Source organism: Oncorhynchus keta, chromosome 27 (genome assembly GCF_023373465.1).
Source record: "Oncorhynchus keta strain PuntledgeMale-10-30-2019 chromosome 27, Oket_V2, whole genome shotgun sequence".
NCBI classification, from domain to species: Eukaryota; Metazoa; Chordata; class Actinopteri; order Salmoniformes; family Salmonidae; genus Oncorhynchus; species Oncorhynchus keta.
This window is the reverse complement of record NC_068447.1, coordinates 44692713-44708417: the sequence shown is the minus strand read 5'-3', so window position 1 is coordinate 44708417 and position 15705 is coordinate 44692713. Positions and strand designations below refer to the sequence as shown.

The 15705-nt window shown below is 42.0% G+C and overlaps 1 protein-coding gene across 1 annotated transcript in view; it reads left to right on the top strand.

Moving 5' to 3' along the window:
• The window catches only part of LOC118360171 (copine-9-like), a 108703-nt gene that overhangs the window by 4239 nt on the left and 88759 nt on the right, over positions 1-15705 (top strand). Inside the window, exon 2 of the mRNA XM_035739398.2 lies at positions 4067-4107. Within this exon, the coding sequence (XP_035595291.1) occupies positions 4067-4107 (41 nt within the window). The remainder of the gene's footprint in view (positions 1-4066; positions 4108-15705) is intronic.

Genomic DNA, 15705 nt, shown 5'->3' with positions numbered 1-15705 from the left:
GTATTTGGTCACCTACAAACAAGCAAGATTTCTGGCTCTCACAGACCTGTAACCTCCCTCCATCAGCAAGGGCATTAAAGATGAAACGTGGCTGGGTCTTTCAGCATGACAATGATCCCAAACACACCACCTGGGCAACGAAGGAGTGGCTTCGTAAGAAGCATTTCAAGGTCCTGGAGTGGCCTAGCCAGTCTCCAGATCTCAACCCCATAGAAAATCTTTGGAGGGAGTTGAAAGTCTGTGTTGCCCAGCAACAGCCCCAAAACATCACTGCTCTAGAGGAGATCTGCATGGAGGAATGGGCCAAAATACCAGCAACATTGTGTGAAAACCCTGTGAAGACTTACAGAAAACGTTTGACCTCTGTCATTGCCAACAAAGGGGATATAACAAAGTATTGAGATAAACTTTTGTTATTGACCAAATACTTATTTTCCACCATAATTTGCAAATAAATTCATTAAAAATCCTACAATGTGATTTTCTGGATTTTTTCCCTAATTTTGTCTGTCATAGTTGAAGTGTACCTATGATGAAAATTATACAGGCCTCTCTATTTTTAAGTGGGAGAACTTTTTTAAATTTTACCTTTATTTAACTAGGCAAGTCAGTTAAGAACCAATTCTTATTTTCAATGACGGCCTAGGAACAGTGGGTTAACTGCCTGTTCAGGGGCAGAACGACAGATTTGTACCTTGTCAGCTCAGGGGTTTGAACTTGCAACCTTCCAGTTACTAGTCCAATGCTCTAACCACTAGGCTACCTTGCCGCCCCTTGCACAATTGGTGGCTGACTAAATACTTTTTTGCCTCACTGTATATGCCTAGGGTTTCAAGCTTTGGTTGATTTCAAATGTAATCTTCAAGTTAATCTTTAATATGTTGGATTCACATCTCTATTGCAAAAATCTAAGTTAAAGAATAGGACTAAATCAAATCAAACATTTTTTAAAGTGCTTATAATGCTTGATTAGATTAGGTTCAGTCCTATTCTTCAACTAAGATTTTAGGTTGAGATGGAGACGTGAATCCAACACATCAATCATTAATTTGATATTGAATTGTGTTTTGTTGTCAACACAGCAAATATCAAATGTGAAGGAGAACTTCTGTTTGGATAGTTCCATCTGTGCCACTGATTTAGTCTGGCTTTAATTCCATTTAGACTACACATTAATACATTATATGATGGATTCACATCACCATCTCAACCAACAATCAAAGTTAAAGAATAGGACTAAATTAAATCAAATCAATCTTTAAAGGCACTTATAGTCTTATACTTTAACTTTGATTGTTGGTTGAGATGGGGATGTGAGTCCATCATATCATTTATAAATCTCTAGACAGAGTCAGTGGCTCAAAAGATACTTCTCCTTCAAATGTTGATATTTGTTTGTGCTAACACCCAAACACAGTTCAATTACACTTGAAATACAGTTTACAGCCTAATATTACAAATGATAGTCTCCAACTAAACCAAAAATAAAAGTTAAAGAATAAGATTAAGCCAGTGGCTCAGATGAAACTATCGAAGCATTAGATATCCTTTAAATGTTGATGTTTGGCTGTGTTGTCAGCCAAACAAAATGTAATAACACGTTTGTAATAAATAGCCTACATTTAAGGATATCTTACAAACGAATGAAACAGCATTCAACCTTAAAACGAGTAACCATGGCCACATTTTCAGGTTAGCCTACTGTAACTATAAATGTTTTCTGATATAATCATAGAAAGCGTGCATGTTCAGGATACCATGCAAAGGTTGCAGGTCTGTGGAGATCTTCACAATTGCTTAAATCATCTGTGCAGAATCTTAAACAGCTTGGATCACTGGCCCGTTCTGCAATCCAGATCATTTGGTTGTGCTATCACATGAAGCACAGTGATAACACAGTAAGTTGTTGTACAAATACAAACATCTGACATTGTATTCACATTTGATCTTTGTTGTGCTTTAAAATGGTTGAAAGCGCAGTGATAACAAATAGGGAATTCAAAAAATGCCTTAACCAAACATTATCCACCAAAAATGACATGGTGCCCCCAGTGGAATGGGATTATACATTTTTGGCTGAGTGGCCTTCGTGTTCTGTCCAAATAAAAGAGTCACTGGGATGGTCAGAATTCCATGGTCACAAACCAGCCACCACTGGCACCAAACAATAATCCTCCCTGCCTCTGAAAAGCGAATGGAACGGCTGATGGTGTCACCTTGGAGATTACAAAGCCTTAACTCTGGATTTCCTCCATGCTTAGAAACAAGTGGGTGATACATCAGCAACTTCTCCTCTTATCACAGCTAACAAAACCTTGCAAGTCTCAAGCGGACAACACAATCAGCCACAACATTCGTTTCATTTGTCTGCCTCTCATCAACCCATTTCCTCAACGTGTTGTGCATCTGGCAAACTGCTAACCTAAAATGAACCTGAGGTATGAGTACAGAAAAATGGAAAATAGTCGAGGGATTCTCAACTCACTGACCTGGTAAAGTAGTGCAGCCAAACAGAAAGGTGTAATGGCTTCACTTTCAAAGATATCTCACATGAAGCTTACTTCATTTAAAAATATATATTTTCATTGCATCAGGGATAACATACACGGACGTTTCGGCTTCACAACCTTCTTCAGAACACACAGAGACAGACACCCAGCAAGCACAGACAGTTCCCTTCTCTGAAAAACACGTCAGCTGGGGGGTGCAAATGTACCTCAGCTCAGTGGTCCAGAGCTCCTCAGAGAGACTCGGTGTTTGTGCCACGTCTGTCATTGGGAGTAGTTGTTTCCCCTTTGATATAATATGAACCATGAATCCAATGGCAGTGACTCAAATACTGACGATATAGAAATGATCCCACGAGACTGTCCTCATCTGCGGAGGAAAGAGTTGCTGTGACTGATAATTTTACACTTATCGCACCATTCATTTGATCCTATACATGGGGGATGATGTTGAACTCAGACCAACTGTTGTACTATAGTGGTGACAGCAAAATCTTATCTCCTACTCCTTAATCAGGATACAGTACCTGTAAATGGACCAAACTAGTGCTATTATCTTGGGACTGCCATTAATGGAGGTATACACTTTGTGTGCCTCTGAATTGGGTTGTTAGTCTATTTTGGTCTGTAAATACGTTATTTTACTGACATTTTCTTTAGGTGTGTAATATGAAATAAGGTCGTTATTATTCATGCACTAGGCCACAATTGGTGTAGAAACATTTGTTCATGTTCCTTATCAGGACGTTCGACCCACTGATTACGATGCTGTGTGATCTAATTGATTATGTATGTCACTTCAGTCTTACACATATATTTAGCCAAAAATGTTCTGGCGTCACCCTATGCACACTGGCTGATTTGTTATGTATTTTGTTTAACAATACATTTCCGGTTGTGCTGAATCTTACATGAAGTATTATTAATTTGTTGTTCTCACAGAATAAATATATTTCTACAACAGAGGAACACTAAACAGAAGCAAAATGTTAAAGGGATACTGCGATTCTGGCATTTAAGCCATTTTTCTACCGATGCTGTTGGCTATCATTGAAGAACTGGAGGCAGAATTCAAGAGAGAAAACAATTAGCGCTGAACTTACTTACGTAACTGTAGACTTCCAGTTATTGTGCTAATGCTAGTTAGCATTGGCTCTGGAAACTACCTCTATCCTCCTTCACACTGTATGCAGAGGAATAAAAATGGTATCCATGAGTTCATCTGTCTCTGGCTAAGTAGAATCTCACATAATGACAATAATGTTAATGATAATCAGTGTAGTCTGTTTATCGCCATTGTTTCCTCTCTTAAATCCCGCCTCCAGCTCTTCAATGATATAGCCAACAGCATTTGGAATGATGTATACAATAGATTTTGTTTTGAGGTGGGAAAACTACCTAGTGTTTTCCATGAGAAATGATGTACTAACAAGTGACGAAAGACTACGTTGAAATATGTTCAAGTGTGTGCTGCAGTGACATTGAATACACTCTATGGAAAGAATAACAGCCTGATTAAATTCTTATTATTTTATTTCCCCTGTATGTTATTTCCTTAGGGATCTTCTGGACGTGGACACATTTTCCAAGTCTGATCCTGGTATGTGCCTCTCTTTTTGAGTGAATGTTTATCGGAATGTGTGAAATTCCATGCATGCATTTGTCCTATCTGTCCTGAATGTACTCATGTAAATTCTAGAGAGTTGATTCCATCATTTTTACAAAAACTTCAGGGACGTTATACACATTCCGTTATGCAGTTAAGCTGCATTAGTTTCTTTTGTAAAGCAGTTTATTTTATCCGGATACAGACATTTGTCAACATTTCTAAGGACGATTCTGAGATTTGGAATATGATGACATAGGATAAATTGTAGAGTTTCCACATCACAGGTTCATAGTCAGTTTTAGCTGTTTTACTCAGCATTTCTCCTATATTTTGGTCTTCAAAGTCACATAGGTTGCCCTATCTATTCCCTACATCTCAGTTTGTCACTCTTTTCTGCTTGTCTCCAATATTTAGTCTCAGTCACACAACCACAGCTGCAGTGTTATCTGTTTGAGTCCTTAATAAGAGTTTTTAATCAGATCTATTTCATGTGTAGACATTTGTTCATGGCCTCCCATTTCACTGTGTTGTGAGTATGTCTTATTGCTCTCCAAACTGGACTTCCAAAATGCACAGGTCACTTTGGAGCACAGGAATGAAATCACCTTCCACTTGGCCTATATTTTGTTCCGTGCTTCAGATGCTTTATACAACACATACATTATTATTGCTATAGTGTTGTTTGGAGAGCTCTACTATGTGTTTGTCAAAAGTCTGTCAGGTTGAAGTCATACCAGGGTGAAAGCTTTGAGCTGTCTGGACAGGGCTCAGGGGTCTCTGGGTTGAAGGCAGGTAGAAATGGGATTCAGCTGGACAAACAGAGCCAGGCTCAGAGTGACTCGTATTAAGGCTACTATCACAACTGCAGTCCCACAGAGCCAGAGAGACCAGGGCTCTGATGAAACTTCACAATAGCAGCAGCCATCGAAAGAAGGCACTGGAGAGAATGGCTGCCGTTTCATGGGCCCTTAACCAACGATGCTATTTTGTTTGTTTTTTCGCATTTTTTAAAACTTATTTTGTACATAATGTTGCTGCTACCGTCTCTTATGACTGAAAAGAGCTTCTGGAAAAAAGAACAGCGATTTCTCACCTTGAACTGGATGAAGAATTTCTCTTTAATGAGTCGGACGAGAGGGATTTACTCCAGACACCCGAACAGGCACTCATCCCCGTCATTCACAGGAGAAAGAGACGGAAAAGATATTGTGGAAAGAGTGCCTTGTGAGGATCCGCTGATGAGTAGCTAATTTGCCCTTGTCATCCGTAATACTAGCCAACACACAATCGCTGGAAAATAAATTGGACGGGCTAAATGCACGTATATCCTACCAACGGGACATTAAAAACTGTAATAGCTAATATTTCACAGAGTCACGGCTGAATGACGACATTAACATACAGCATAACACACTGCATCGCCAGGATAGAACAGATGCCTCTGGTAAGACAATGGGTGGCGGTCTATGTATATTTGTAAACAACAGCTGCTGCACGATATTTAAGGAAGTCAAGGTTTTGCTCACCTGATGTAGAGTATCTCATGATAAGCTGAAGACCACACTACCTAGAGAGTTTTCATCTGTATTTTTCGTAGCTGTCTACATACCACCACAGACCGATGCTGGCACTAAGGCCACACTCAATGAGCTGTATACCACCATAAGCAAACAGGAAAACGCTCATCCAGAGGCGGCGCTCCCAGTGGCCGGGGAAACTTGCAGGGATGCAGGGAAACTTACATCTGTTTTAAATGGTTTCTATCAGCATGTTAAATGTGCAACCAGAGGGAAAAAAACTCAAGACCACCTTTACTCCACACACAGAGATGCGTACAAAGTTCTCCCTCGCCCTCCATTTGGGAAATCAAACCATAATTCTATCCTCCTGATTCCTGCTTACAAGCACAAATTAAAGCAGGAAGCACCAGTGACTCGGTCAATAAAGGAGTGGTCAGATGAAGCAGATGCTAAGCTACAGGACATTTTTGTTAGCACAGACTGGAATATGTTCTGGAATTCTTCCGATGGCATTGAGGAGTACACCACATCAGTCACTGGCTTCATCAATAAGTGCATCAATGACGTCGTCCCCACAGTGACTGTACGTACATACCCAAACCAGAAGCCATGGATTACAGGCAACATACGCACTGAGCTAAAGGGTAGAGCTGCCGCTTTCAACGAGTGGGACCCAGAAGCTTATAAGATATCCCGCTATGCCCTTCGACAAACCATCAAACAGACAAAGCGTCAATACAGGACTAAGATCGACTCAGACTACACCAGCTCCGACGCTCGTCGGATGTGGCAGGACTTGCAAACTATTACAGACTACAAAGGGAGGCAGCCCAATGACACGAGCCTACCAGACGAGATAAATTACTTCTATGCTCGCTTTGAGGCAAGTAACACTGAAACATGTATGAGAGCACCAGCTGTTCCGGACGACTGTTTGATCACACTCTCCACAGCCGATGTGAGTAAGACCTTTAAACAGGTCAACATTCAACTGTCAAGTGTCTTCACTGACATTTTCAACCTCTCCCTGTCTGAGTCTGTAATGCCAACATGTTTCAAGCAGACCACCATAGTCCCTGTGCCCAAGAACACTTGGGCACAGGGACTATGGTAACCTGTTCTTGGGCACAGGGACTATGGTAACCTGCCTAAATGACTACCGACCCGTAGCACTCACGTCTGTAGCCATAAAGTGCTTTGAAAGGCTGGTCATGGCTCACATCAACACCGTTATCCCAGAAACTCACAACAATTTGCACACCGCCCCAACAGATCCCCAGATTATGCAATCTCTATTGTACTCCACACTGCCCTTTCACACCTGTACAAAAGGAACACCTATGTGAGAATGCTATTCATTGACTACAGCTCAGCATTCAATACCATAGTGCCCTCAAAGCTCATCACTAAACTAAGGACCCTGGGACTAAACACCTCCCTCTGCAACTGGATCCTGGACTTCCTGACAGGCCACCCCCAGGTGGTAAGTGTAGGGAGCAACACATCCGCAACGCTGATTCTTAACACGGGGGCCCCTCGGGTGCGTCCTCAGCCCCCTCCTGTACTCCCTTTTCACTCATGACTGTACGGCCAGGCACGGCTCCAACACCATCATTACGTTTGCAGATGACACAACAGTGGTTGGCCTGATCACCAACAACGACGAGAAAGCATATAGGGAGGAGGTCAGAGACCTGGCCATGTGGTGCCAAGACAACAACCTCTCTCTCAATGTGATCAAGACTAAGGAGATGATTGTGGACTACAGGAAAAGGACGAGCGAGCACGCCCCCATTCTCATCGACGGGGCTGTAGTGGAGCAGGTTGAGAGCTTCAAGTTCCTTGGTGTCCAAATCACCAACAAACTAACATGGTCCAAGCACACCCAGACAGTCGTGAAAAGGGCACAACAAAACCTATTCCCCTTCAGGAGACTTTGATTTGATTTGAGCAACAGCCCCACAAAGTACTCAATTACTCAGAGCTGGGGGTCTAGGATTCTGAGTTTAGTCCTAAATTGATTTAGGTAGTTACTTGGTTTGATTATATTCATCTGCATGATGTGCCTAATCTCCAACCAGTTCTGTGATGAAGAAATCTGATATGGATGTTTTACCTCTTCTAGTTTGTGCTATCTACATAGCCAATCACTTAGATTAGATTCACTTTGTGTATTTGTGTGCAGGCTTTGTGGAAATGGACGAATATGTTCTGAATACATAGTAAGCTCCCTCCCCCTTATCTAATTTAAAGATGGCTCAGACATCAAAGTATCCTTGTACTTTTCTGTGAGTAGTAAATAGATTGTGGTGTGTGAGTGTCCATTATTAAATGACTTAATGACTTTGTGCCTTGTCTATGCACTTGTCCAATTACCCATGTGTCTAAGAGCTTTATGTTGTGTTTGTGCCAAACATATCCCATTAACCCATTGTCACACTATATTCTGGGCATGCGTAGTGCTGGCACATTTCTACCGTATAACCATGTAACCGACTGTTATGGTTGATGACTGCCATGAAAATAATACAACTTTGTTTTGGTGGAATGAACTACGCAGCGCGCCCCTCCCTGCGGCAGCAGCACACATAGAAATAGAATAAATAGAACGTGCTGGGAAACCTCTAAACCTGGCAATTTGACTGGTAAACTCATGGGTACACTCGCAATGGCTGCCTGGGATTGTGATGTAATAATTTCCATATGTAATGTAGAATGTTCATTCAAATTATGTTAACTGATATGGCTCATGCAATGGAATGTATTTTGTTTAATAGTTGAGTTGAATCAACAAATCACAGCACATATTGATGGGTACACGTCTTGCGTTTACTTCCTGCTTTGCTCCTATCCACTTAATTTTTCAAATGTTGCTGTGGGCACAGCCAACCACGAAAGTGATGGTTTCGACTTCCATTCTGCAGTTCTCCTGTGGCAAACTTGCCAGAGTAAATTATTTGAAGGAGTCCATTTGTCGATTATTAAAGTCATGTAAACAAGTACAAGTGTAAATGTATAAGTGTCATTTTATATTTATTTCATTCAAGTCTGCTAACGTTAGCTAGGCCTACTAGTAGGCTACTTCTGCTGTCATAATAACATTATTTGTGTTGCGTCAGTTAAGCGACATCCACCAAGCCAATAATGATGACTATACCGAACAAAAGTATAATTGCAACATGCAACAATTTTTAAGATTTTACTGAGTTTCAGTTCATATCAGTAACTCAGTAAATTGAAGTAAATTGAATAGGCCCTAATCTATGGATTTCACATTGGAATACAGATATGCATCTGTTGGTCACAGATACCTTAACAGATTGCCATCAATAAAATGCATTTGTGTTCGTTGTCTGTAGCTTGTGCCTGCCCGTACCATAACCCCATCGCCACCATGGGACACTCTGTTCACAATGTTGACATCAGCACACCGCTCGCCCACACAACGCCATACACGTGGTCTGCGGTTATGAGGCTGGTTGTAATTCTCTAAAATGACGTTGGAGGTGGCTTATGGTAGAGAAATTAACATTCAATTCTCTGGCAACAGCTATGGTGGAAGTTCCTGCAATCAGCATGCCAATTGCACGCTCCCTAAAAATTTGAGACATCTGTGGCAAAGAGTTGTGTTACAAAACTGTACATTTTAGATTGGCCTTTTATTGTCCATAGCACACCTGTGTAATGAGCTTGCTGTTTAATCAGCTTCTTGATATGCCACACCTGTCAGGTGGATGGTTTATCTTGGCAAAGGGATGTAAACACGTGTGCATTTGAGAGAAATAAGCTTTTTGTGCATATGGAACATTTCTGGGATCTTTTATTTCAGCTCATGAAACATTGGATCAACACTTTACATGTTGCGTTTATATTTTTGTTCAGTGTATAATGATAAACTATAGGCTACATACAGTAACTGACTTAATGTTTCTGGACCCCAGGAAGAGTAGCTGCTGCACCTGCACCTAATGGGGATCCCTAATAAATACCAAACCTCTGGTATTGACTTTTTTTTGTTCACCTGAAATTACGCTTAAGTAATAATAGTCCACTTGTTATGAAGACGTCTAACCTTTACATTTGAGTTAGCTTACTTGTACACTTTGAAATGATATGAAAACGAGTGTTGATTCTTTGAAGTAAAGTGTTTAAACGTTTCATTGTTTTAATTGTTGACTTAAAACTATTATTCAAGATGAACTAGTGTCAATGTTGATTAGAGGAGAAAATGTGCGTCTTTAAAAAATGTTTTATTCAAACGGTTATTATGGTAACCACGGTTATTTGGCTAACCAACAACCGTCATCCAAAATTCCATGAGCGTCACAGCCCTATGCCTACACTTAACCCAAGCATGGAATTTGCTCTTCCAAATTCCTCTAATTGACTTAAATCCATTCTGCGTGGTGATTGCTTCTTCGAGGAGTTGGGATCCTGAAAAGACAATTGAGTGCCAAGTATAATCTCTTTCATTGGAATGAGAAATACATAATGTGATGTTTGAGATATTCAATGTCATTGTTTGAGAGCTCTTCACTGTACTGTATATTGCTCGTACTTGTCCCATTGTACTTCCTTGCATTTAAAAGGCCTCATTTATGATATCACTTTCATCTCTGTCCAAACTAGTTAATCACTATGACAGTCAAGAACGAGTCAAAGCTTTAAAGGAACAGTGTTGAGATTTTTCTCTTTACTCCACGTCAGGGACCACAAACATAATTTCTGTCAGCTACCTGTTGGTCCATTTTGGAATGACTCGTTTCTATAACAATGATTTAAAGATTTCTCATTTGGCATATTGTAAATTGGCCAGAATGAGTCAATTGCTTTTAATTGCTTACGAAAGCTAATCTGTATGACTCAAGTAATTGGACTCCCACACTGATGCAGAACCGCCAGCCTCTTCAATATGAAGGGAGTAGGCAGTGTGGAAAACCCAATTGCCCCCATCGTGCATGACCACCTCAGTCCATTTAGAAGGTAAGCTACCCATGGACTGCTTCCCTGCTGAGATCCTTGCCCAAAATAAATTAAAGGTCATTTAAGGAGGTCCAATACTGTATTTGTTTCCTATCACAAACCTATAATTCCATTTATGAAGTTATACACTCTGATCGAAGCTTAGAAACGCTAGTCCCTGTAGTTTGAGTCGATTTGCGATGGCAATGATGTGCATTCATTTATTACATCTTATTAAGTCACTCAAGGTGCTTTTCAAAAGGTAATATTTGAATTTGTACTGGATAGGACTCCCCTGCAGGTTAATATAGAATCTGCAATTTCACCCACACAGACTCTGTCATTCATCTCTGTTTTGCATGGCTCTTTTAAGTGGGAATAAAGCATTTATGAAACTGAAGGGTGCAGGCATGGTCATTTATATTTATAACATTTCTATTGACTCCTCCACTCTTAGAGACATCACTCAGCTATAATGTACCCTTTCTAGCCACCTACGCCACCCTTTCATTGGCAGCCTTACACTACCGTTCAAAAGTTTGGGGTCACTTAGAAATGTCCTTGTTTTTGAAAGAAAAGCACATTTTTGTCCATTAAAATCACATCAAATTGATCAGAAATACAATGTACACATTGTTAATATTGCAAATGACTATTGTAACTGGAAACGGACGATTTTTTATGGAATATCTACATAGGTGTACAGAAGCCCATTATCAGCAACCACCACTACTGTGTTCCAATGGCACATTAGCTAATCCAAGTTTATAATTTTAAAAGGCTAAATGATCATTAGAAAACCTTTTTGCAATTATGTTAGCACAGCTGGAAACTGATGTCCTGATTATTGAAGCAATAAAATTGTCCTTTAGTCTAGTTGAGTATCTGGAGCATCAGCATTTGTGGGTTCGATTACAGGCTCAAAATGGCCAGAAACAAAGACCTTTCTTCTGAAACTCATCAGTCTATTCTTGTTCTGAGAAATTAAGGGTATTCCATGCGAGAAATTGCCAAGAAACTGAAGATCTTGTACAACGCTGTGCACCACTCCCTTCACATAACAGCACAAGCGGTCTCTAACCAGAATAGAAAGAGGTGTGGGAGGCCCCAGTGCACAACTGAGCAAGAGGACAAGTACATTAGAGTGTCTAGTTTGAGAAACAGACGCCTCACAAGTCTTCAACTGGCAGCTTCATTAAATAGTACCCGCAAAACATCAGTCTCAACGTCAAAAGTGAAGAGGCGACTCCGGGATGCTGGCCTTCTAGGCAGAGTTTCAAAGAAAAAGACATATCTCTGACTGGCGAATAAAAGGAAAATATTAAGATGGTCAAAAGAACACAGACACTGGACAGAGGAACTCTGAGGCTGCTCGTAAACTGCTCCAGCTACATCAAGACGCCCATAGAGTGGCAGACTAGGCAGTGGATTTTCACATGTTGGTGGCTGAGAATGCCTGGAACCCGGAAGCATTGTTCGACATGTACCTTCACGGATTATCAGAGGTGATCAAAGATGAGCTCACAGCTCGGGAGTTGCCAATGGACCTCGACTCCCTCATAGCCTTGACCATCCGGATCGATAGCTACGAGAACGTAGGAGTGTGAGGGAATCTGTCCCCTATCGCCTTTGCTCGCCCTCGATTCCCAACTCGACTTAGAGGAATCACCGAAAACCCCAAAGGCATTTCCGAGAGACTCCAACGTCACCCGAGTGCTCATGGGAATTGCTGAGGGCGGTAGACTCCCCTCCTTCAGAGCCCAAGCTACTGGGAAGAGCTTGATTGTCTCCAGAGGAACATTTACGCACCATTTACGCACTGTGTTGCGGGACTACAGGACAATATATTTCCACCTGTCCATTGAAAAGACCAGGCTCATCAGTAGGCACGAGTACTCTGGTTAGCCGTACGATGATTTTCCAATCTCCCATTACTCGCACCCATCTTCATGCCACCCTGTTATGGGGTGACCAGGCCAAATCACTTATCGATGCTACCTTGGTGTCAGAGCTTGGTATCACAACTCAGCCCCTCTCCATTCCCATGGACGTCAGAGCGCTGGATGGGCACTCTATTGGCCGAGTCACCCGCAATACGATTGCTATCCACCTACGGGTATCAGGGAATCACAGTGAGTGTATGCAATTCATCTAATCTCCATATTTCTTTCCAAGATGGCGTAGCAGTTAGACGTCTTTGTCCTCGCCTTGTCCCGTGTATAGAGTGGGGAGAACAAGTATTTGATACACTGCCGATTTTGCAGGTTTTCCTACTTACAAAGCATGTAGAGGTCTGTAATTTTTATCATAGGTACACTTCAACTGTGAGAGACGGAATCTAAAACAAAAATCAAGAAAATCACATTGTATGATTTTTAAAACCTGCAAAATCGGCAGTGTATCAAATACTTGTTCTCCCCAATGTATATTTTTTTTCTTCGCATATCTTTATAATCTTTTTTTCCGAAACCTCAACTTCAATATACTCTCCTGCAACCCACCTAACCCAATGTGGCATGGATATGCAATTTTCTAAAGTATTTTTCTTTACTTTCAAACCAGAATCCCTCAAGAGAAGCTAGCCAGCTAACTAGCTACTAGCTAGTAGTCAGCTAACCACTGCTAGCGGTCATCAGCTAACCTCAAGCTAGGAAATCTCTCACCAGTTTGCACAATGCGATTCATACCAGAACATACCAGACTCATACGATTCATACCAGATGCTAGGACCATCTCCCGGCTAGCTGAAGAGGTCCATCAGCCACTCCTTTGGCTACAATACCTATTATGGACCCCTTTTACTACATACAATCCTGCTAATCCATTACGACTGGACTACTGACATAATCTGCCCGAGGGTTCTTTTTGCAACAGGCCCCTCTGTCGCGGTGTCCCCTGAATGCCCATCTGCTAGCCGCGGCCCGCTATCTGTCTAGAGCATATCGGGCTGTTAGCTGAATAGGTTCATCAGCCAATTTCTTGGGCCACTATACCTATTTTGCCAATTGGACTGGGCAGCTTTACTACACGAACCCTACTAAATCATCACGGCTGGTCCGACGGAACTGTACGAGGATGCTCTGCACGAGGAGGCTACAACAGACTTCTTCCTTCGCGACGTACCTCTAAGAACCTTCTGCTAGCTTGCTAGCCCCGGCCCGCTAGCTGTCTAAATCGCCGTGTCTCCAGCCAGCTTAACTACTCACTGGACCCCTATGATCACTCGGCTACGCATGTCAATATGCCTTGTCCATTGCTGTTCTGGTTAGTAATTATTATCTTATTTCACTGTAGAGCCCTGCTCAACATGCCCTTTTGTTCCACCTCCCACACACAGGTGTCATCACCTGGTTTAAATGATGTTTCTAGAGACAATATCTCTCTCATCGTCACTCTATGCCTAGGTTTACCTCCACTGTATTCACATCCCACCATACCTTTGTTTATACATTATGCCTTGAATCTAATCTGTCACACTCAGAAACCTGCTCCTTTTACTCTCTGTTCTTATAGCCTTTAGCCTTACCCTCATCCTACTCCTCCTCTGTTCCTCTGGTGATGTAGAGGTTAATCCAGGCCCAGCAGTGCCTGGCTCCACTCCCATTCCCCAGTCGCTCTCATTTGTTGACTTCTGTAACCATAAAAGCCTTGGTTTCATACATGTTAACATTAGAAGCCTCCTCCCCAAGTTTGTTTTATTCACTGCCTTAGCACACTCTGCCAACCCAGATGTCCTAGCCGTGTCTGAATCCTATCTTAGGAAGACCACCAAAAACCCTGAAATTTCCATCCCTAACTATCACATTTTCCGACAAGATAGAACTGCCAAAGCGGGCGGAGTGGCAATCTTACTGCAGAGATAGCCTGCAGAGTTCTGTCATATTATCCAGGTCTGTACCCAAACAATTCAAGCTTCTACTTCTAAAAATCCACCTTTCCAGAAACAAGTCTCTCACTGTTGCCGCTTGCTATAGACCACCCTCTGCCCCCAACTGTGCCCTGGACACCATTAATTGATTGCCCCCCATCTGTCTTCAGAGCTTGTGCTGCTAGGTGACCTAAACTGGGACATGCTTAACACCCCGGCCATCCTACAATCTAAGCTTGATGCCCTCAATCTCACACAAATGATCAATGAACCTACCAGGTACAACCCCAAATCCATAAACATGGGCACCATCATAGATATCATCCTAACCAACTTGCCCTCCAAATACACCTCTGCTGTCTTCAACCAAGACCTCAGCGATCACTGCCTCATTGCCTGCATCTGTAATGGGTCTGCGATCAAACGACCACCCCTCATCAGCAAACGCTCATCATCAAACACTTCAGCGAGCAGGCCTTTCTAATCGACCTGGCCCGGGTATCCTGGAAGGATATTGACCTCATCCTGTCAGTAGAGGATGCCTGGTTATTCTTTAAAAGTGCTTTCCTCACCATCTTAAATAAGCATGCCCCATTCAAAAAAATGTAGAACCAGGAACAGATATGGTTCACTCCAGACATGACTCCAGACATGACTGCCCTTGACCAATACAAAAACATCCAATGGCATAATGCGTTAAACTTAAAATAGCCCCCGTGATATGCAACTTTTCAGGGAAGTTAGGAACCAATATACACAATCAGTTAGGAAAGCTAAGGCTAGCTCTTTCGAACTGAAATTTGCATCCTGTAGCACAAACTCAAAAAGGTTATTGGACACTGTAAAGTCCATGGAGAATAAGAGCACCTCCTCCCAGCTGCCCACTGCACTGAGGCTAGAAAACACTGTCACCACCGATAAATCAACAATAATTGAGAATTTCAACAAGCATTTTTCTATGTCTGGCGATGCATTCCACCTGGCTACCCCTACCCCGGTCAACTGCCCTGCACGCCTCACAGCAACTCGCCCAAGCCTCCCCATTTCTCCTTCACCAAAATTCAGATAGCTGATGTTCTGAAAGAGCTGCAAAATCTGGACCCCTACAAGTCAGCTAGACAATCTGGACCCTCTATTTCTAAAATGATCTGCTGAAATTGTTGCAACCTCCCCAAAGATTGGAAAGCTGCCGAAGTCATCCCCCTCTTCAAAGGGGGAGACACTAGACCCAAACTGCTG